Source organism: Rhamphochromis sp. 'chilingali' (genome assembly GCF_963969265.1).
Source record: "Rhamphochromis sp. 'chilingali' genome assembly, chromosome: 7".
In the NCBI taxonomy this organism is placed as follows: domain Eukaryota; kingdom Metazoa; phylum Chordata; class Actinopteri; order Cichliformes; family Cichlidae; genus Rhamphochromis; species Rhamphochromis sp. 'chilingali'.
In genome coordinates, this window is record NC_137934.1 from 24,975,382 (window position 1) to 24,996,570 (window position 21,189).

The window sequence follows — 21,189 nt, forward strand, 5'->3', positions numbered from 1 at the left end:
GTCTGTTTCCTCATAGAAAACACAACAGCAGCGCTCCACAATCATGAAGCGTCAGCTTCCTGTTCACACCATGTGCCCGTTCTCTTTCAGAGTGTCCTGACCAGGCCGCCAGACCCTGCAGCGGCAGAGGCATCTGCTCCGCTGGACTGGGAGGGAATGGGACCTGCAGCTGCCAGGTGACCTCACACACCTGTTCTCACCTTACACACCTGCTCTAACTGTACATCTCACTCTCACACACCTGCTCTCATAGAATAGATGTTTATTTTCGCTGTTACAAGAACAATGAAAGACAGTGTCACCTCACACACCTGCTCTCACATCACGTCACACACCTGGTGACAAAAATCAGCTGATTTGCAGGTAAATTGGAGTGAGAAAGCAAAGCTGATTGGAACACAGACAAACCAAAAAATAAAACAAACTACAATAACGTGAAAGCAGACTGACACAATCACTGTAATCTGCAGTCTTCACGTGAGTTTGTGTCCATATAAATGTATATTTAGGACGTAATCATATATCTGGGTTTATTGTCATAAAGAAGGCATAATATTAGAACCTTGAACAACACTCACTGTCCACAGAACCAACAGTAAATGACCTCAGAGCTTCTAGATTCTAGAGCCCTTTAGAACCTTAGATCTCAGACTGTTACAGGAACCCAAGAACCCTGTGAATAATCAAACCCCATAAATGTGTGTGTTGCATCGGTGGTTGGCTGAAAGGTTTAAATAATTAATGACCGTAAAAGCAGAACCCCTCCACCTTTGAAAAATACATCGGTATACAGGTTCCTGTAACAGGACCCAGCAGCAAACTGTTTGCATTATAAATCTGTCTCTCTACAGGCCAGAACCACGGCTCTCTTAAAGTTTACCCATGATGTCCCATCCTGTTTATCATTGTTTTTAATTGTGTGTGTGTGTGTGTCCAGGAGGGCTTTGCAGGAACTGCCTGTGAGGACTGTGCACCTGGACGGTACAGCCCCACCTGTAGCTCAGGTAACGTCATCTCCAGCTGTGACAGATGCACTGAGTTCTCAGGAACCTCTGACCCACCGTAATTCTGTTTACACTGTTTGCAGTCTGCTCCTGTGTCCACGGCCTCTGTGCTTCTGGAATAGTGGGCGACGGCCGATGCACCTGTTTCTCTGGATACACGGGTCCCAACTGTGACCAAGGTCAGTCCTCCTGCTGGTACCTTTACATTCACAGGTAACTCCACCTGCAGCAGGTGTCCCGCTGTGTTGTCTGGTCCTTCTCCTGATTTGGTAACATGTCAGCTTATCTTTTCCTGTTTCCTGTTACCTATACAGTTTCTGCATTTGCCTGCACCCTGTCACCTGTGCTAACACCTGTATTGTGTTTCAGAGTTACCAGAGTGTGCAGCTCTCAGCTGTCAGCAGAACTCTCGCTGTATTGAAGAAGCTCTGACGGGGCAGTTAGTGTGCCAGTGTCTACCCGGCTACCAGAGAGCAGGAGCCAAGTGTTTATGTGAGCTTATATGTACCCCCTTGGTGCTCTCTCTCTCTCTCTCACACCTCTAGTTCTCTCTCCCGTCTGTGGTCAGTGTAAATGTCACAGTCTTTGAGTCTCTGTGTGCTCCAGCTTTGTCTTTCTCACTTTGTCACTTTGTCTTTCTCAGCCATAAATCCGTGTCTGCAGCGGGTGTGTCACGCTCAGGCCTCCTGTGTCCACACTGGACCAAACCAGCACCTGTGTACCTGCAATGAGGGCTACAGCGGGGACGGGCGGGTCTGCATGGCCATTGACCCGTGTCAGACCGATCGTGGCGGCTGCGCCGCTGAGTCTGCCCGCTGTGTGTACGATGGACCGGGCAGGGTAAAACATTTTGGCTGACCTTTCACATCATGTGTGTAACGAGCTGTGGCCCACAGGGGGCAGCGGCTTGCTGTCAGATGACCTTGTCAGTGACCTCTGAATCTGCTGTGCTCTGTGCTCTGTTCAGTCCCACTGTGAGTGCCTCTCTGGGTTTGACACTCTGTCGGGTGGTGGCTGCAGCCTAAAGAACTCCTGCACACCTGATTCCTGCCACCGGAACGCCAACTGCAGCACCGTGGGACCTGGACAAGTTGAGTCAGTCACTTTACTTTACTGAATGTCTGCATGGACCAATACCTGAATCTGCAGGCAGCAAGTAGCAGAGCTGCAGAACTGAGCCGTCACTTGCTGCTCTGTCCCTCAGGTGCGCCTGTCTCCAGGGCTACATTGGTAATGGTAAAGTCTGCATTGGGAACATCATGGAGCGTCTGAATGACCTGAACACAGAACCAGGAGGCCAGTGGACGGGTCAGCTGAGCAATGCCATCACTCTGTTTGGTATGTGGATTCAGTTTGAGGTGATTTGGTCCATAAAAAGCAGAAAACTTTCACTTCCTCAGCTTTAGCTCTCTGTGCAGGGACACATGTAAGCTTTTCCCTCTGGCCTACGGTGTTCTGGTGTGACCTGCCCAGTGACAGATATATTAAATAAAACTCAGTAAATAAACTAGCATTCATAAAAATTAAACTGATACAGAAAAATTATTTCAAGTTTCTCCTTTAAGCACTTTTATTTACCACATCCAGGACTTTTTTTTATAAGTGAGTTTTAAAATGTTTAATCTGGGTTCTGCACGGTCGCCCCTAAAGTAGCCTTCCTGTTCGATCCTGCTCTGTTTATTCTCCAGAACACATGACATAACCGACGTATCCCATGGTAAAACATAGGAGCGATGCTCAATTACTGCTCCGCTTTATTGGCAATGACAAGTCGTCAGCTGATGCACAACTTGTTTTTTGGAGGTATTCAGATGCGATCTGTGTAGTGAGACATTTTACAGATGGTCAATGAAGTCGTCTCACATGAAAAGAACTAATGTTGATGATTGTGTTTGTGTGTGTTTTGCAGGATCTTTGTCGTGGCCGCTGCAGAATTTGGGTCCGTTCACCGTTTTCATCCCGATAAATAAAGGCTTCAAGGGAACGCCGGTACGAATCCCTTCAAATAAACTGATCCACTTTTATCAGCAGCTAGTTTTAGCTTCCTTTTAACTTTAGAGCCACTTTTATGTTTCTTTCACACCCTGGCTTTGTTTTGGGAGCTCATCGTTCTTTGAGCTCCAGAGGAAAAAACACAATTCAATCAAAACGGGTTCAGTCAGGATTCAAACATCTGCCTTTACTCCTCTTACTAGGTGAGGACTCTGATAGCGGACAGGTCCAAAGCTACATACCTGTGTAAGATGCATCTGGTCGCTGGGATGATGCAGTTTGACACACTGAAGAAAACTGATGTCTTCTACACACTGACGGGAAAATCAGCAGAGACGGACACATCAGAGGGGGTGAGAGGCTTCATCACCAGCAGATTGATACAACATGAAGTGTAAACATGTCAGGGCACGAAGCAAAAAAATTAGGAAATATAAAAAAGATTTGAAACAATTTGAGGAAAGTGAGTGATGACTTGTTTTTTCACATAAGAAACAAACCAACCCAAAGCAAAATGCTAACCCAGAACCCGAACTAGAACCTGACCGAGACCCAAACTCAGACCCTTTCCCTAAGCAATTAAACAAATAACTTGACTGAATCCTGTTTTTAAACCCTTGGAAACACAATAAAGATGACAATAAATAGAGCATTCACAGACTTGGCTTGCATCTGTTTATTGTAAGAATGAATTAAGATTTATAATCAAATAAGTGATGCACACAGTGGACACCAAGTCCAGTCTTAAGTACTTCAGAGACTTTTGATAACATGTGAAACTGTTACGGTCTTCACACTTCCAAATGTTAAAGTGGTAAGCCTCCAATGGCTTTGATAGAATTTTGTATTGTCAGATCTTCCTCTGGTTTCATTCCAGGACGCTCAAACCAAAATCCGTATCCATGGCGGCAGGAAGAAAGGTGTAATCATCCAGTCTAATGTTGTTGCATCTAATGGGATCATCCATATCATCAATAGGCTGATGGAAAGCGTGCCTCCCATCGTAGAAAGCAACACTGAGGTGGCAAGACTGAAAGATTTTAGTTTGGGTGTAAATGTGCTCAGCAAAGATAAACCTGTTCATTATGTCTCCATTCATCTCATTACATGAACACTTTGTTGTTCCACAGGAGAACCTGATGAAGATCGTTTCTGACTACGGCAAGTTTCAGACTTTCACCAGTTTATTACAGGTATAGACTTCTTTTCTTCAATAGCAGGAACATCAGGCCATGAATACATGCAGACGCCAACTTTTTTATTCTCAGTTTAGAAGTTAATCACATCCTGTAACTTCCTGTATTGAGTCAATAACAAGTTGAACACTGGAAGACATTTTATTGCATGTCCCAATGTCCCAGTCACATTCCTGCCCACCAGAGGATGGGATCATTACATTATTACACTGGATCAGGGCTTTGTGTCAACACTGACACAGAAGATGTTTGGAGTGTGATATTTCTATGATCAGTTTTAGGTTCTGAACACAGATTAAATAGGAAATATTGCACTGATTTGTGGTCCTGCAGGATTAGACGTCTCTGATGTTCATGCTGCAGGAAGAAATGTGTAAATATTAGCAGAGTCAGGACCGAGAGTCGCCTGAATCCCACCTCAAACACGGTGCATGAGCATTTATCTTAGTAACACATTCGGGTGCATGAGGACCTGGTTCTTAAGTTTCTAAATTGATCAAACTGGACAATTTGTGCTCACGGCAGAAAACTCCTCTGGCATCTTTGCTGGACCAGCCGGGACCAATCACTGTGCTTGCACCCACCACTGCAGCATTTGATGCAATGATAGAAGAACACCTGAAGTATCTCATGAGCCCTGACGTAAGGATGAACACAAAAACTGACAAATTTGTAGTCTGTCATGAATAATTCACCAGACGATTGGTTCTGAATCCTCAGGGTCACAGCAAACTGCTGGAGTTTCTCAGGAACCACATTATTCCGGCCACTGCGGTGAGAGCGACAGTCCGCTGACTCGTTAATAATTCACGTTTGTTCCCTCTGACAGTTTTTTTTTAATCTCCCTGTTATGCAGCTGGAGATCTACAATGCTGTGTCAACCCCAAGATACGTGACAATGGCCAATCAGGTTCTGACAATCACCGTGATGGAAAATGTAAGTGTGGATTTCCACCATCTGTAACCCCCAACATCACCCCAAATCTCTGTCACAGTCACTGTTGAATACTTAAATAATATCATGAATCTTATAAAATAACAAAGGAGGGTGGAAAGTGTTTGGTTCTAAGTATGCTATAATACTGACATTATTGTTCCAATATCCTTTCTGTGTGTGTGTGTGTTAGTGCTGTTCATGCAGATTTAGTCTCTTTAATAAGCTTGCAGATCTTTTTAAATATTGCTGAAATTTATTTCACTTTCAACTTGAACATTTGAAATCTTGACATTAATAGAGTTTATTAATATTATTAATAGAGTTTAAAATACAATCCAGATAACAAAAATCCCTAAAAGTGCAGCGTTTTTATTTCTGTAATCATTTTCTGGAGAAATGAGTGTAATCAGTAAATATTCACCATGGATCCTGTAAGGAATACAGCCGTGTGACTTAAAGCTGACTGAACATCAGCTCCTGGTTTCTGTGTCAAACCTTCATCATCTAAAGAAAAGTTGAATTCACTCCTATTATCCGCATTTTAGTAAGACTGTTTTCCACACTTTCAACATGAGCTCAGGATTTCTGTCCGGTCGTCGTTTCACTGTTTCAGGGCCAGATCTTGGTTAATGGTGCAGCCGTGTTGGAGGCAGCTGTGGAGGCAAAAAATGGACGTCTTTATGTGATGGATGGAGTTTTGACTCCGCCCTCCATCGAACCTGTGTTGCCCAGTAGATGTGACATCACAGAGACTAAAATCATCATGGTGAGTTTAACGTCTAATGACATGATCGATTGACCCTAAATGTATGTGCAGCGTATGAGGCTCAGTGTGAAAACAAAAGGCACTGAGCTCATGGAGCTCACATAGTTGGATCATCACACCATGCTACACTGTTGGACTCTGCCTCCATTGGATGAGTAAATGTATTTGATCAGTGAGGTGACTTTATCCCAGGAACAGAAACACGAGGACACTGCGAGATTCTGCCCCTTCACCTTTGAGCCCGCCCTAAAACACTGAAGCCCTTTGAGTGTGTTTGAGATATTTGATCAACTCATGTGTTTTTCAGGGTGAATGTGTCGCGTGTTCAAAGCTAATAATGACCCAATGCTCTTCTGGAGTTTTTACAGTAAGACTGAACTCACTGTGAAGCATCTGGATATTTATTCACTTCCCTTTCTTACTTTGAGCTGATTTAAAATATGATTATGCTGTCTTTATCCAGGGCTCTTCCACATTTGGATGTTCTTATATTTTCACCAAGGGCAACCCATCTGTTAAAGTCCCAGTGAAAGGCTGCTCTGCACACTGCAACTCAACGGTCACGGTACACACTTTAGTAAAACCAGGCAGTTTACTTCATGTTGGAACAGAAAGACACTGAAGCCTAGAAGATGTAACTTTGTAGAGGCCGTCAGAATAACCTCGTGTATATCCGTTCAGATTCCAGCGTGCTGTAAAGGTTTCTACGGTCCAGACTGCAGACCATGTCCAGGTGGATACCAGACGCCCTGCTCTGGACACGGGCAGGTCAGACATTCCCATAATTCCTTAATTACTTTATTTGGAAGAAGCTTTAGTGCTTTCTGTTCTTTGAACAGACTTTTTCCTGTTTGCAGTCCAGCGGTGACGGAAGAAAACTGAAATGTTTCAGTGTTTGCAGGGAAAGTGAGGTGTTTGGTTTATGGAGGAGGAACCTAAAGTGTGTTTTGTGCTTTTCAGTGTTCGGAGGGGGTTTCAAGAAATGGAACATGCAGCTGTGAACCAAACTTCAGCGGCTCACGCTGTCAGTACTGCTCCTCCTCCAACAAATATGGACCAAACTGTGACAGAAGTAAGTCTGACTCATACTTTGTGACGTCACACAGGCAGACATGATGTAAAGATGATGTACTTGTCTATCCTCAGCCTGCCCCTGTATCCACGGGCAGTGTGATAACCGTCCGGATTCAGACGGTCGGTGTAAAGTGGACTCGTGTCAGCAGGGTTACACCGGTCCTTTGTGTGATCGACAGACGGCCGCCTGCGGCGCTCAGGCTCAGTTTTGCCACGCACATGCTGACTGTGACTTCAGCCAGGGAACAGTCAAGTGAGTTTACCTGGATGGAGTCTGAGCTTTAACCCTGAGTCAGACGTCTGTAGTGAACAGTTATCTCGTACCACACATTATTCTGTACTGTGTCTTATTTTAGGTGTATTTGTAAAACTGGTTTCCAAGGTGATGGGATCACCTGTGTGGCATCTGACCCGTGTGCTCCACCCCACCGAGGTGGCTGCAGCCTGAACGTAAGTCTCCAGTTTTTATAGTGTAACTGTAAAAAACGCAGTCTGTTTCCTCACTGCTGCCCGTGCTGCATTCTGCCCCTTGCAGGCTAAATGTATAAAGACAGGCCCTGGGACTCACGTCTGTCAGTGTCTGACTGGATGGAGGGAGGATGGGGATGAGTGTCAACCAATCAACAACTGCAACAGTCCTGACAGAGGCGGCTGCCACCCCAACGCCACCTGTGTCTATGTGGGACCCGGACAGGTAAGGACACTGATATCAGCTGAGACGTGAATGTGGAGATGTCACTGACGGATGGTTTATCTCATTAATGTGCTCTTACCCTGGGAATGCACCACTTCAGTCCGTCCTTAGGGTGGCAGTAAGGAGTGCAGTATTATTAAAACATGAGAGGGCCAGAAAATGTGAATCCTGAAATGTGGTTGATTATTCAAACTTACACTGGCCTATTTAAACTGGGGCCGTGCGGACCCCGGGGGGAATATTTCTTTTATCTCAGTTTTTTAACACGTTGTCGGTCAGTTTGTTCTTAATGATGTCACATCATTGTTTTTGGGAACCCCCCAGTCAAAAGCACCCAATTTTGCAGTTTCAATAAATGGAACTATTTATTCAGTTAATGTTTGCCACGTGGCAGTTTGTTAGTCTCAGGATCTTGCTGCTTCCTTTTGTAGATGATGTGGTTCTGTCAGCTTTATTTGCCTTCTGTAAAGATCTGGCACCTCTAATTCTGAGCCCATGGTTCATGGTTCCTCAGAAAAAAGTGGGGTGCCCACTTCAGACTGGAATTTTGTCCTGCTAGACCTCAGTGGAGTGTTCAATACTGTTGATCATAATATTCTATTAGAGCGACTAGAGCATGCTGTAGGTGTTACAGGTACGGTGCTGCAGTGGTTCGTATCATACCTCTCTGATAGACTCCAGTTTGTTCATGTAAATGGAGAGTCCTCTTCACACACTAAGATTAATTATGAAGTTCCACAGGGCTCTGTGCTAAGATCAATTCTGTTTACATTATACATGCCGCCTTTAGGCAGTATCATCAGAAGTGATTTGTGATCTGGTCCACCAGCACCAAAGAGTGAAGCTGTCTCCGCAGCAGTAATGTCCTGTTGTTATCTGCTCCTGTTCAGAGTGACTGCACCTGTAAGGCCGGTTACCAGGGCAGCGGGCAGGACTGTGAACCTGTGAACCAGTGTGTGACTGCAGACGGAGGCTGTCACTACTTTGTGAGTAGCAAAAACCAAGCAAATCCACTGAAAGCATCTTTTCTGCTAAAATCATTATGGGTCATACCAACAGCAACATAAAACAGGTCTTTTGCTTTGATGTCATTTGCCTGCAGCGCTGTGATCAGGGTGTCAAAGCCAGATTTGACTCCTTTAACTATATCTTCAATTTGACCATACCTGGTCAAACTGGTCTGTAGATTCACTCCTAGTAACTAAACCAGCCAATCATCGTTCCTCAGAGCCAATCAGAGGCTCTGCAGAGCTTCACTGAATTCCTTTAATTTTTTCAAAGTAAAAGACGTCTTGTGCATGATGTCTGTCTTGTACTGATAAAAATGACCGAAGCTAGGCCCTCGGTGACCGTGTCCCTGTTTAACTGTTTGTGTGTGCAGGCCAGCTGTCTCCTGCTGTCCTCTCAGTGGACGTGTGTCTGCGATGAAGGATATGTTGGAAATGGACACGTGTGTTACGGTACAGTTGAACAGGTGAGTGATGGCCAGGTTCAGTCGGCAGGATCGTGTCTTTGCTTCCAGCTGACTTTGTTTCCTGGTGATTTCAGGAGCTCAGCATCCTGCCTGAGGCCTCAGACTTCTTCACATGGATGACTGTGAGTATGTCACGTTTTACAGATGCATTATGTGCAGATTGTCATCACTTTGATTATTATACAATAAATGAAACGTGCAGTATATCACAAACTCACACGTTTAGCACATGCTTCACATGCAGACTAGGCACCGTAATTATGCCACTGTAAACACAGTGTATCATATTCACTGATATTCATTCATACCACATGAAAACCCAATTAGAGCACATAAATATGGGTACAGAAAAATTATACATTTATGAATACTCTTAGCAATGTTAAGCTCACACTGTGGGGGTTATCGGTTCGTGCCACCATGCTTCATTTTTTAATAACCATGCAGTTTACAAGACTGACTTCCCCTGTGGTCTTTCATGTACCAGCAGCTATTTTTAATACCAACCTGAGCAAAGATTGTGTTTGTGTTCATACGCTCTGTTAGGATTCGGATCTGTCTCCGTCTCTGTTGGATCAGAACCTCACCCTCCTGGTTCCATCCTCAGCAGCCATCAGCAAAATGTCCTCAGAAGACAAAAACTTCTGGACGTTGAGGGGAAACCTGCCGAGTCTCATCAGGTTACAGCTCCGCAGGATTTAAAGTGACATCATTTTATTTTGGGGCTTTTATATGAATATATGTAACAGCTGTGCTGCGATCTGTCCCCTTCTGACAGAAATCACATGATCGCTGGTGACTACCCCTTATCTAGCCTCTGGAACATGTCGTCTGTGACGTCCCTTCTGGGAACAACACTTCGTGTTTCTACAAACGATGAGGTAACGCTTTCTGTGTGAGGATTTCTGCACACAGAGAGAATTTTGATCTTTCATTGAGCCCGTGCAGCTCAGGTGTTTCACATAAACTCCACACGGCCATCGCTGCTCATCCTCGGGCTGATCTAACTGCCTTTTGGCTGGCTCTCATCTTTCTGATGTTCTGTCAAATGCTTATAAAGTTACAGGTTGTTAAAATAACCTTATCTGGTATCAGGCACATAAATGTATAATCTCTGTGAGCCAAAATATTGCTCTTAAAAAAAGCAAAAGCACTGCTGCCCTTCAGTATGCCTCCTGAAGCTGGCCAATCAGAATGAAATAGGCTATCTTAAAGGAACATAAGCTATAGCTTGTTGTTTCAAGCAAAGGATGAACTGAGGAGCTGAGCAGACGGCCAGTACAAAAAAAAAAAAAAAAATGTTTGGACTGAATCATGTGGGCATACTTGAGTGGAGTCCCAGAATAAAAATGTGGACTTTCGTCCACTTTCAGTATATGGCTGTAAACTTGGTGCTTTTCTCTAATTTTACTTAAAAAAAATAAAATGGTTGTTTGTGCAGATCACTTCTGTTGGTGGAGCTCTCATCGGCACGTCAAACGTTGCTGCTACAAACGGACTGATCCATTTAATCGATAAGGTAAAAAGAAATACTACAAAAACAACACCCAGCAAGTTTTTTTGTACCCATTACCGATTTCAGCCTTTTTTCTTTTTTTTTTTTTTTAAAGGTTTTGGTTCCCGACAGAACACTGAGTGAAGGTCTGCTGGCCACGCTCGCTCTCAGGCCGGAGTTCTCACTCTTCAGATCGTATCTCATCGTACGACCTCTCAAACACGCTCACACCATGCTTAAATGTTCAATGTTTCCTTACATGTTGTGCTTTCTCTGGCTTTTTGTTTAGGATTATAACCTGACCAATGATATCGAACAGGCTGACGAATTCACCATCTTTGCTCCGACAGACGCCGCCGTCACTGAGTACCTGAAGAAAATGGCAGCCACTGCCCTGGTATACAATTTAGGCTTCAGTTTGTCTGCATTTTCATTTGAAGCTGAATCAAAAAGTTTGTATTTGACCCGATTAGTCTTTTTACTCACTGCTGACATTGTTGAAATTTTTACATATTTTAAAATGGATTAAGTGGGCAACACTCAGTTCTGTTATTTCATTCGACATTTAAAGCAGATGGTAAATATAGAACTAAACTCTGTAATTAAAGACTTTGACCTCGTCCTCGGGTTTATTTATTTACTTCCTTCCAATTAGTTGTGCTTTTATTTTGTCACTGAACAGGATGTGAAGACCACTCGTTACCACGTGGTGGCATCGCAGCGTCTGTTAAAAACAGACCTTCAGCTCGGAGGTTACAAAGAGACGATGCTTGGGTTTTCCTTCCAGCTCGGCATTTTCCCACGAGACGGAAAGGTCTCATCATGAAATATTGATTCTGTTGCATCTGATCGCATGACAGTCTAAACAACACGATACAAACCACCTGACCTGTGTTTTCCTCATGCAGCTGTTTGTGAATGATGCTCAGATGAACTCCTCTGACATCCTGAGCGGTAAAGGAGTGATCCACGGTCTGTCAGCTGTTCTTCAGATCAACAGAAATCGCTGCGACGATCTCACGTACACAAAAGTCATGGTAAGGTCCTCAGCCACCAGTTAAGTCCTGCAGATACTTCAGCGCCTCCAATCCAGTTCAATGAATGGAGAAACAATCGCATGATAAATATCAACGTTTTCTTTCTGCTCCAAAGGGGAACTGTGTCGACTGCTTATTCCACCAAAACAAGATCTGCCCCAATGACACCATCCCAGATGTAAGTTTTCGGACTTTTTCTGATCATCGTTAATCTTTCAAAGCTTAGACCTTTTTAACCACCAGGCTCTCTAAACAAACTTTTATACCAAACTAGAATCGGATAAATGCAGCTACTACAGAAAATCTGTTTGCAGATGATTCGATTTTAAGTTATGAAAGATGGAAAATTCTCCCCAAAGTCAAAAGAATTACGTTCAGTTTGTCCGACTTTACAAGACGTAGGAGAAGATCTAGAGAGGACTTCATGGTATTCCACTAAAGTAATTTCATGACCTCCCAGTGATCACTGACCACTTTACTGTTTGTGCTCTTGTGCCAGTTACAGATTGAATTTCTTTCAGTTTACTGTGACAGTACTAAAGTAACATTAAAAAAAAAAAAAAAGTATTTTAAGTATAATTGTGCTGAAAAGTAAATTGCTCTTTAACAGCTGTGGGAAAACTGGTATCATTTAGTTGTATTTCATATCGAATTTGACATCTTCAAAAATAAACCAGCGTTTTATTCAATGGAGCGTAAAAATGTTTTTCTTTTTGTGGTGTCGCGATAGAGGAATAACCGGGGACGGTAACTAAGATATTGACAACGCCACCTGGGGGAGGGCGTTACACCCCAGGAAAGATTTCTCTAGCCAATGTACGTGTTGCACTGGCTACCAAAGCCCACAGACTCGTTATTAACGGCAGAGGTGAGACAAAGGAAGTTTACAAATCAAAATTAAGAGGAACTACTAAAAACATAACTATAAAATCAGGAAGGCACCTAGGGTAGCAGGGTTGAGACGGCAAAATAGTTCATTGAAACACTTTAACAAACGATGATTAAAATGACCAGACTCCCTACCACGATGCTACCCTAAAACAATCACAGCATGATAAAAGAATAACTAAACAAAATAGTGGCGACCGGCCACTTGAGGCAACCTACGGGGGAGGAGTGCCCAAGGGTGCCACCAATTACTCACCCGTGTAACTTCACTCCAGACCTCACTGTCACTCACACTAAACGGTGCAATCTACCTATGTGTGTACACTCGCATGCGTCGGGAAGGGGATTCCACCTCACGTGCCTAGCCCCTCAGCAAGCGGCCGCACCTCCACTAAAGCAATAAAACAAAGCATAAAACGTTACACACATTAATAAAAGATCTACATAAAACAAATACACCCCAAAGTACTGTTCATTATAAAAGCATCACATAACAAACAAAACAGCATGACAAGACAGCAGCAGTATAGTGCAAACCTGCAACAAAAGAGGGAAACAGTTGTCAAAGTCCACCCTACTATATGCCACGTTATGATGAACACAAGAGTCCCACTTACCACAGGGCAATACTAAACTGAGTGGCTTTCCTTGAGAGATCTGCAGTGCTCAACTGCCTAATGCTCTCAGCCACCTTGGATGGACAAGACTGCCAAATGCCTCCTTCTGGTAGTGAAGCGCAGCTGTTTCTTATAAGCCTGCTAATTGTCAACTGGGAAGATGTGGATGTTAGTGGTGCGTTTGTGGACATCGTGTAAAATCCTACCCCAGAATCTACTTCACTACATTTTGTAAGTTAGGTGAACTGAAATGAAGAGTTTTATTTTCACTGCTCTATCGCTTCACGCGGATAACTGGTTATACTGTGTAAATATTTTCTTGAAACATGCGTTGTAGAAAATGCTGAAATTAATACTCAGCTCAGATGCACAGCCTGGTCCATGAGAAGCTAAAGTCAAAGTAAGAAGTTGGTGTTTTGCTCTGTGCAGAAATCGGTGAGGAGGACGAGAAAGTGCATGTTCACCCGCACGTTTGAGGGCGAGTGGCTCCCGAGAGTCGGCTGCAGAGCCACCTGCCTCCAGAAGAAGATCGTACGTTTCCTGCTCATTTCAGGGTAAGCATCCTCGGCAGTGTGGCACACTAGAACTCTTCCGTGCTTTCAGGAGCGGAGGTGCTGTGCAGGGTTTTTCGGGGAGCACTGCGAGGCATGCCCCGGTCCAAAGGGTCGGCCCTGCTTCGATAATGGAGTGTGTGTGGACGGGACAAACGGGACCGGAGTGTGTCGGTGTAACGAAGGCTTCAACGGGACCGCCTGTGAAACCTGCCAGAGCGGCAAATACGGAGTCCACTGTGACCAAGGTTCAGTACGTTTCATTAGTCAGCACATGATCTGTCATCTTCATCCTCACCTTCATCGTCACGTGTTGTCTGCTCAGAGTGCGAATGCAAGAACGGACAGTGTAACGAGGGACTGAAGGGCGATGGGACCTGCGAATGTGACGTGGACTGGAGGGGAGTCCACTGTGACCAAAGTAAGGCTGAATGTAGAGAAAAGTGAACGCTGTGATTTAGAACAACAAAATCTCATTTATGAGATCATTTTTAGAAATACTGTTTTTGTCATTTGTGCTGAGCTGCATCCGTGTCGTTGCAGAGATCGAAGCCAAAGCTGACGAGCAGTGCGGCTCGGTGAGATGCCACGGCAGTGCAAAGTAAGTCTGCACAAGTTTAACCGTTACTCTGCGTGCAGGACGCTGGAGGATTTATGCTTCCTGTTAAAACTTTAATCTGGTTTTATAGCTGTGTGACCGGCTCGTCCGGCCCTCAGTGTATCTGTGCTGCCGGCTTCAAAGGAAACGGGACTTTCTGTCAAGGTAACACATGTTATGAGCTCTGCAGGTCACTTACCTGCGGCTTTGGTCTGAGCTTTTTAAAGAGGATTCCTGTGAACCGCAAAGTTTACTGAACACTTTGTGACTCATGCAGCCATAGATCCGTGCGTGGTGGATAACGGCGGCTGCAGTCTGTACGCTCTCTGTAAGAGGACTCGACCCGGCCGAAGAGACTGTGTCTGTAATGCCGGCTACGCGGGCGACGGACTTGTGTGTGTCGGTAAACTCACTTGCCACAACTGCTCACACCTGCTCACAGCTGCTCTGGCTTAGTTATAGTTGGTACAAGGAGTCAAAACGATTTTTAAAAAGGAAAATTTAATTATTCCGAGTCAACATTAACTTGTTCAGATCAGTATATATAAATTTTTTTTTTTTTAAAAGCAAAAATTAGCTAAGAGGCAATCACACTGAGGATTACAGGGGACATGAAAGAGTGCAAAATACAATCGTGAAAGTTAAAGCAAAAGCATTGACAATAAATCCAGTAATACTAGAAGGATGTGCTTTGTAGTGTAATGGTCTGACTATGGTGGACAAAGTCTGCAGTAATGCAAAACTTAAAAAGCATTTTGTGAAAGTTCTGCGAAGTTAAAGCAAAAATACCAATGCAAAATATTCCAGATATTAGTTCTTCCAGCATCACAGCAAAAAAGGATTCCAGACAATCAGAAAAGCCTTCAGAGCCAGCAAAATGACTGAAATTAAGTAGCTCTGCTGATTTGCGTGGTTTGTGGTATTGTTGTGCTGTGAGGAATTTAAAAGCTCTGGCTCAGCATCGATCCTTGGCAGCAGCTCAAGTTATCAGACACACGATAAAAAGCTTGAACGCATCGTGAATCCGAGATAACCAGGTGGAGTTTTGTGTTTCTCCACAGAGATAAATCCCTGCCTGAAAGGAAACGGGGGTTGCCATGCCAATGCAGACTGCATTCACGTTGGACCGAACAAAGTAAAACTAGCTAACCTCTACAGTCTGACTTTAAGCACAGCTCTCTGCTGACAGTGGCGCTAAATGTGACTTTGTTTTCCTCGGCAGACTTCCTGTGTCTGCAGGGAATTTTACACCGGTGACGGGAAGAACTGCAACATCATCGACTTGTGCCAAAAGGTGAGTTTGTCTTCACTCTGGCTGGTTTCAAGCTGTGGGAAAGATGAGTGATTCAGAATCAGATGATTACATCATTCAGCTAATAATCACACATACAGCCCATAGTAGCACCAAATCACAGCAGCACTCATCTTGGTGCACTTTCCCTGTAAGAAAACACCAACTGCGAGGCAAGAGTTACACCCATAAGTCCTATTGTGAAGGAGGAAGCTTGTTAGGCTGCTCTATTCAGTGTTCCCAGGACAATAATAATGTCCTCGCCTCCTTTAGCACAGGAACTGTGGTAGTCGTGTTTTCAGTCAGTGCTCTGGCTCTGGTAAGGCTCACCTGGCTGAGCTGGTGACCCAGGTATGCTGCAGAAGAGCAGCATACAGCCACCTGTCTGCTGTCCTGTCAAGACAGCAAAAACAACCCTGAAAGCTGTCTGAGGCTGATGTGCTTCCTTTTCTGGTCACTGAAGCTGAGGTTGAGCGTTGCACATACAGTTCTAGGTTTTCATGCTGCTCCTGTCTCTGTCAAAGGTTTCTTACTTTTATGCTGTAAAGACCACATCAATTCAAGCTGTTACCCTCTCACGTGTTGATGCTGATGTTCCAGAACAATGGCGGCTGTCATCGGAATGCCCGGTGCAACATGACAGGTCCAGGCACTCAAAGCTGCACCTGCAGGCAAAATTTCATTGGCGACGGTGTGACCTGCAAAGGCACTGTGGCGAGGGTGAGCAGCTGAAATACAATGAAAGCGGCGCCGCAGGGCTTTGCACTAACTGTTGTCTCGTTACAGGAAATAGAGACACGTCGTCACACGGACTTTTACTTTGGTCTGATGGTGAGTAGTGCTCCCCTCTGTCGCCCCCTGCTGGTGGAATTGCATTAACAGAACTCTGTTTTCAGATAATGGAGATTTCCCTGCAAGGGCGAGGGCCATTCACTGTCTTCATTCCAGACCCCGAGGCCTTCAGGACAAACACTTCACGCGAGGTCAGACCTTTGGTTACTGCTGGACAAACATCAGCGTGTCTTTGAAGACACACTGTAATTACATCAGAGTCTGGTCAGCTCAGGATGAATCAGAAATTAACAAGTTTGTAATTTTATCTTTTAGATGAGACGGAAGAGAGAGCGGTACGCTAATGTCCTGCGCAGCCACATCGTCATGTGTCACACTCTCCTGGCTGCTGACCTGAGCCAACCACGAAACCTGACATCGCTGTCTGGACTCGTGCTGACCACCAGCATCACCCAGGTCAGCCCTCAGCTGGTTTAATAGATTTATATCTATATTTATGAATCCTGCCAATAAACAAAGGCCGAATCGATGCTTTATTATAAACAAGCATTCTTCAGTTTTATTTATGTTATTGGGACACTTTGTGTTTGGCTTTTTTTTTCAGGGCAGTGTCTTCATCAACCAGGCAAATGTGACAAAGAGCGATGACCTCAGTGTGAATGGAATCATCCATGAAATTGACAGGATTCTGTATCCTCCAGATGTGGACAAAGACAGTTTTATGCTCGCCCCTGTAAGTATCCATCAGGTCATTTTGGAATAAGGAATCAGGGAAGCTGATGCTGAATGGATCGACTGGTTAGAGCTTTATTATCATATAAAACAATGACCATTGTTACTGAATTATAAAATGATCACTGAATGCTTTACTGTTACAGTGACATGTTAGTTAATAAGCTGTCTATTATTTCATGACCTGTTTAATTACTGTTTATTAAATAACATGTAAAATGCTAAATATATTCTAAAATCTATTTATTGGTATAATAGCATTTTTTTCTAGCTCATTGAAACTGTGAGCAGCTGTCTGACTGTAGACTTTCTGGATGTTATGTTTTCTGTAATGTTTCATGCACACCTTCATTCTGATGGTTTCCTGCAGGATGACTCTCAGCTGAACCTGACCGATGTGGCTGCACGTCACGGTTATCGAACCTTCTACAAACTGCTACAGGTAACACGCTACAACTTCCCCTTCTTCCTTCTCACTGACAACAAGAGCTGCTTATAGAGAATTAGCTGGTTGTGTGTGTTTTTACTCTAATATTGTATTTTAATATTGCACTTTAAGGTGACTGTTGTTCTGAAGTGGTGCACCAATAACATATATTACAGCCAAAGTGCTTAAACCAATATATCAATGTTAACAGAGCAAAAGAAGTGTGTCACTGTTGTTCACTTTGTCCGATCATTGCTCAAACATGTGGAGCACAACAATACTATAACTAATATCAGCAAAGCTCATGTTAAAATGAGATACTACACAACAACAAGCAGCATTAACACAACATTTAGACAAGCTGCACAATGACATCACTTCCTCTGGGTTTTGTAACAAACGAACACCTAGACTACAACATCAGGACACACATGCAAACTCCCTCACACACTCACACACATATAATAATAATAATAATAATAATAATAATAATAATAATAATAATAATAATAATAATAATTTATTTTATTTGAGGGCGCCTTTCAGAAACCCAATGTCACCTTACAAAGAACACAATTAATAAAAGGAACAACAGTCATAAAATAAGTTAAAATTACAAAACAGAGCTTGACAACAGATAAAATCAGCATTAAAGCAAATAAGCCAGTTTAAACAGATGTGTTTTGAGCTGTGTCTTAAATACGGAGAGGGAGTCAATATTTCTTAGTGCAGGAGGAAGAGAGTTCCAGAGCTGAGGAGCAGAGCGACTGAAAGCTCTGTTCCCCATAGTGATAAGGTGTGAGGACGGAACAGTAAGATGAATAGCAGATGATGATCTGAGAGGGCGGGAAACAGTGGTGATATGGAGCAGGTCACACAAATATGAAGGCGCAGATTTATGGATACACTTGTATGTAAGGAGTAAGATTTCTATGGGCAACCAGTGAAGCTGCTGAAGAACTGGGGTAATACGAGCTCTTAACGGAGTGCAAGTTATGACCCGAGCTGCAGAATTTTGAAGGAGCTGGAGTTTATGAAGGGACCTTTTAGGGAGACCAAATAGGAGGGAATTACAGTAATCAATACGGGATGTAATAAGACTATGGACAAGGATGGCAGCAGCATGAGGAGTAAGGAAGGGACAGAGTCGGTTAATATTACGTAAATGGAAGTAAGCAGACCGGGTTATGTAATTAATGTGAGACTGGAATGAAAGAGTATTATCAAGTATGACACCCAAACTCTTAACCTGAGGGGAGGGAAGGGTAGGAGAATCTTCAATGTTAATGGAAAAACTGTGGAATTTGGTTAAGATAGATGGTGTACCAACAAGTAAAACTTCAGTTTTATTACTGTTTAGTTTGAGGAAATTGGAGGAGAACCAGGATCTAATCTCAATAAGACAGTCTGAGAGATAGGTAGGTGGGAGAGATGAATTGGGTTTAGAAGAAAGGTAGAGCTGGGTGTCATCAGCATAACAGTGAAAATTTATATTATATTTTCGGAATATATAACCAAGAGGAAGCATATAAATAATGAATAAAAGAGGCCCCAATACTGAACCCTGGGGCACACCAGCAGAAACAGGATAGAGAGTTGAAGAATGGGATTTAAATTGGATAAACTGAGTGCGGTCTGAGAGATAGGAGGTGAACCAGGCAAGGGGGGTGTGACTAATACCAATGGAAGCTAACCGGTTCAGGAGAATATTGTGAGAAATGGTATCAAACGCCGCACTAAGATCAAGAAGGATGAGGATGGATAGGAGACCAGAATCAGCTGCCATCAGAAGGTCATTGGTAATTCTTAACAGAGCAGTTTCTGTGCTATGATTGAGGCAGAAATCCAATTGAAATTGTTCATGGAGATTATGGTCACTGAGATGTAAATGAAGCTGGGCGGCGACAACTTTTTCAAGAATTTTTGAAATAAAGAGGAGATTTGATATAGGGCGAAGATTATCAAAGTTATTGGGGTCTGCACCAGGCTTTTTGAGAATTGGGATAACAGAAGCCTTTTTCAGTGCTTCAGGAACAATTCCAGTGTTCAGGGAGGAATGAATAATATTGGTTATGAGAGGTGCGAACGAGGGAAGACAGGCTTTAACTACAGGGAGTGCAGAATTATTAGGCAAATGAGTATTTTGTCCACATCATCCTCTTCATGCATGTTGTCTTACTCCAAGCTGTATAGGCTCGAAAGCCTACTACCAGTCAAGCATATTAGGTGATGTGCATCTCTGTAATGAGAAGGGGTGTGGTCTAATGACATCAACACCCTATATCAGGTGTGCATAATTATTAGGCAACGTCCTTTCCTTTGGCAAAATGGGTCAAAAGAAGGACTTGACAGGCTCAGAAAAGTCAAAAATAGTGAGATATCTTGCAGAGGGATGCAGCAGTCTCAAAATTGCAAAGCTTCTGAAGCATGATCATCGAACAATCAAGCGTTTCATTCAAAATAGTCAACAGGGTCGCAAGAACCGTGTGGAAAAACCAAGGCGCAAAATAACTGCCCATGAACTGAGAAAAGTCAAGCGTGCAGCTGCCAAGATGCCACTTGCCACCAGTTTGGCCATATTTCAGAGCTGCAACATCACTGGAGTGCCCAAAAGCACAAGGTGTGCAATACTCAGAGACATGGCCAAGGTAAGAAAGGCTGAAAGACGACCACCACTGAACAAGACACACAAGCTGAAACGTCAAGACTGGGCCAAGAAATATCTCAAGACTGGTTTTTCTAAGGTTTTATGGACTGATGAAATGAGAGTGAGTCTTGATGGGCCAGATGGATGGGACCGTGGCTGGATTGGTAAAGGGCAGAGAGCTCCAGTCCGACTCAGACGCCAGCAAGGTGGAGGTGGAGTACTGGTTTGGGCTGGTATCATCAAAGATGAGCTTGTGGGGCCTTTTCGGGTTGAGGATGGAGTCAAGCTCAACTCCCAGTCCTACTGCCAGTTTCTGGAAGACACCTTCTTCAAGCAGTGGTACAGGAAGAAGTCTGCATCCTTCAAGAAAAACATGATTTTCATGCAGGGCAATGCTCCATCACACGCGTCCAAGTACTCCACAGCGTGGCTGGCAAGAAAGGGTATAAAAGAAGAAAAACTAATGACATGGCCTCCTTGTTCACCTGATCTGAACCCCATTGAGAACCTGTGGTCCATCATCAAATGTGAGATTTACAAGGAGGGAAAACAGTACACCTCTCTGAACAGTGTCTGGGAGGCTGTGGTTGCTGCTGCACGCAATGTTGATGGTGAACAGATCAAAACACTGACAGAATCCATGGATGGCAGGCTTTTGAGTGTCCTTGCAAAGAAAGGTGGCTATATTGGTCGCTGATTTGTTTTTGTTTTGTTTTTGAATGTCAGAAATGTATATTTGTGAATGTGGAGATGTTATATTGGTTTCACTGGTAAAAATAAATGATTGAAATGGGTATATATTTATTTTTTGTTAAATTGCCTAATAATTATGCACAGTAATAGTCACCTGCACACACAGATATCCCCCTAAAATAGCTAAAACTAAAAACAAACTAAAGACTACTTCCAAAAACATTCAGCTTTGATATTAATGAGTTTTTTGGGTTCATTGAGAACATGGTTGTTGTTCAATAATA

General features: G+C 43.6%; 1 protein-coding gene across 2 annotated transcripts in view; it reads left to right on the forward strand.

Moving 5' to 3' along the window:
• Positions 1–21,189, forward strand: part of stab2 (stabilin 2) — a 35,365-nt gene that overhangs the window by 3,813 nt on the left and 10,363 nt on the right. Inside the window, exons 4-50 of one of the 2 annotated variants that reach the window (XM_080886900.1) lie at positions 91–176; positions 938–1,004; positions 1,088–1,183; positions 1,374–1,496; positions 1,648–1,844; positions 1,972–2,099; positions 2,209–2,342; positions 2,914–2,993; positions 3,200–3,349; positions 3,874–4,017; positions 4,127–4,189; positions 4,718–4,834; positions 4,913–4,966; positions 5,049–5,129; positions 5,743–5,895; positions 6,203–6,262; positions 6,359–6,460; positions 6,577–6,663; positions 6,856–6,967; positions 7,042–7,222; positions 7,326–7,419; positions 7,505–7,663; positions 8,554–8,649; positions 9,045–9,137; positions 9,212–9,259; positions 9,684–9,817; positions 9,916–10,018; positions 10,579–10,656; positions 10,748–10,837; positions 10,922–11,029; positions 11,315–11,446; positions 11,541–11,669; positions 11,785–11,847; positions 13,604–13,705; positions 13,778–13,973; positions 14,051–14,146; positions 14,269–14,326; positions 14,415–14,488; positions 14,601–14,726; positions 15,385–15,458; positions 15,546–15,617; positions 16,215–16,334; positions 16,401–16,445; positions 16,511–16,597; positions 16,722–16,862; positions 17,011–17,139; positions 17,509–17,580. In XM_080886900.1, coding sequence (XP_080743026.1) covers positions 91–176; positions 938–1,004; positions 1,088–1,183; positions 1,374–1,496; positions 1,648–1,844; positions 1,972–2,099; positions 2,209–2,342; positions 2,914–2,993; positions 3,200–3,349; positions 3,874–4,017; positions 4,127–4,189; positions 4,718–4,834; positions 4,913–4,966; positions 5,049–5,129; positions 5,743–5,895; positions 6,203–6,262; positions 6,359–6,460; positions 6,577–6,663; positions 6,856–6,967; positions 7,042–7,222; positions 7,326–7,419; positions 7,505–7,663; positions 8,554–8,649; positions 9,045–9,137; positions 9,212–9,259; positions 9,684–9,817; positions 9,916–10,018; positions 10,579–10,656; positions 10,748–10,837; positions 10,922–11,029; positions 11,315–11,446; positions 11,541–11,669; positions 11,785–11,847; positions 13,604–13,705; positions 13,778–13,973; positions 14,051–14,146; positions 14,269–14,326; positions 14,415–14,488; positions 14,601–14,726; positions 15,385–15,458; positions 15,546–15,617; positions 16,215–16,334; positions 16,401–16,445; positions 16,511–16,597; positions 16,722–16,862; positions 17,011–17,139; positions 17,509–17,580 — 4,934 coding nt within the window. Of the gene's footprint in view, positions 1–90; positions 177–937; positions 1,005–1,087; positions 1,184–1,373; positions 1,497–1,647; positions 1,845–1,971; positions 2,100–2,208; positions 2,343–2,913; positions 2,994–3,199; positions 3,350–3,873; positions 4,018–4,126; positions 4,190–4,717; positions 4,835–4,912; positions 4,967–5,048; positions 5,130–5,742; positions 5,896–6,202; positions 6,263–6,358; positions 6,461–6,576; positions 6,664–6,855; positions 6,968–7,041; positions 7,223–7,325; positions 7,420–7,504; positions 7,664–8,553; positions 8,650–9,044; positions 9,138–9,211; positions 9,260–9,683; positions 9,818–9,915; positions 10,019–10,578; positions 10,657–10,747; positions 10,838–10,921; positions 11,030–11,314; positions 11,447–11,540; positions 11,670–11,784; positions 11,848–13,603; positions 13,706–13,777; positions 13,974–14,050; positions 14,147–14,268; positions 14,327–14,414; positions 14,489–14,600; positions 14,727–15,384; positions 15,459–15,545; positions 15,618–16,214; positions 16,335–16,400; positions 16,446–16,510; positions 16,598–16,721; positions 16,863–17,010; positions 17,140–17,508; positions 17,581–21,189 lie in introns of those variants that run through there. The other variant, XM_080886901.1, reaches the window with a different exon arrangement.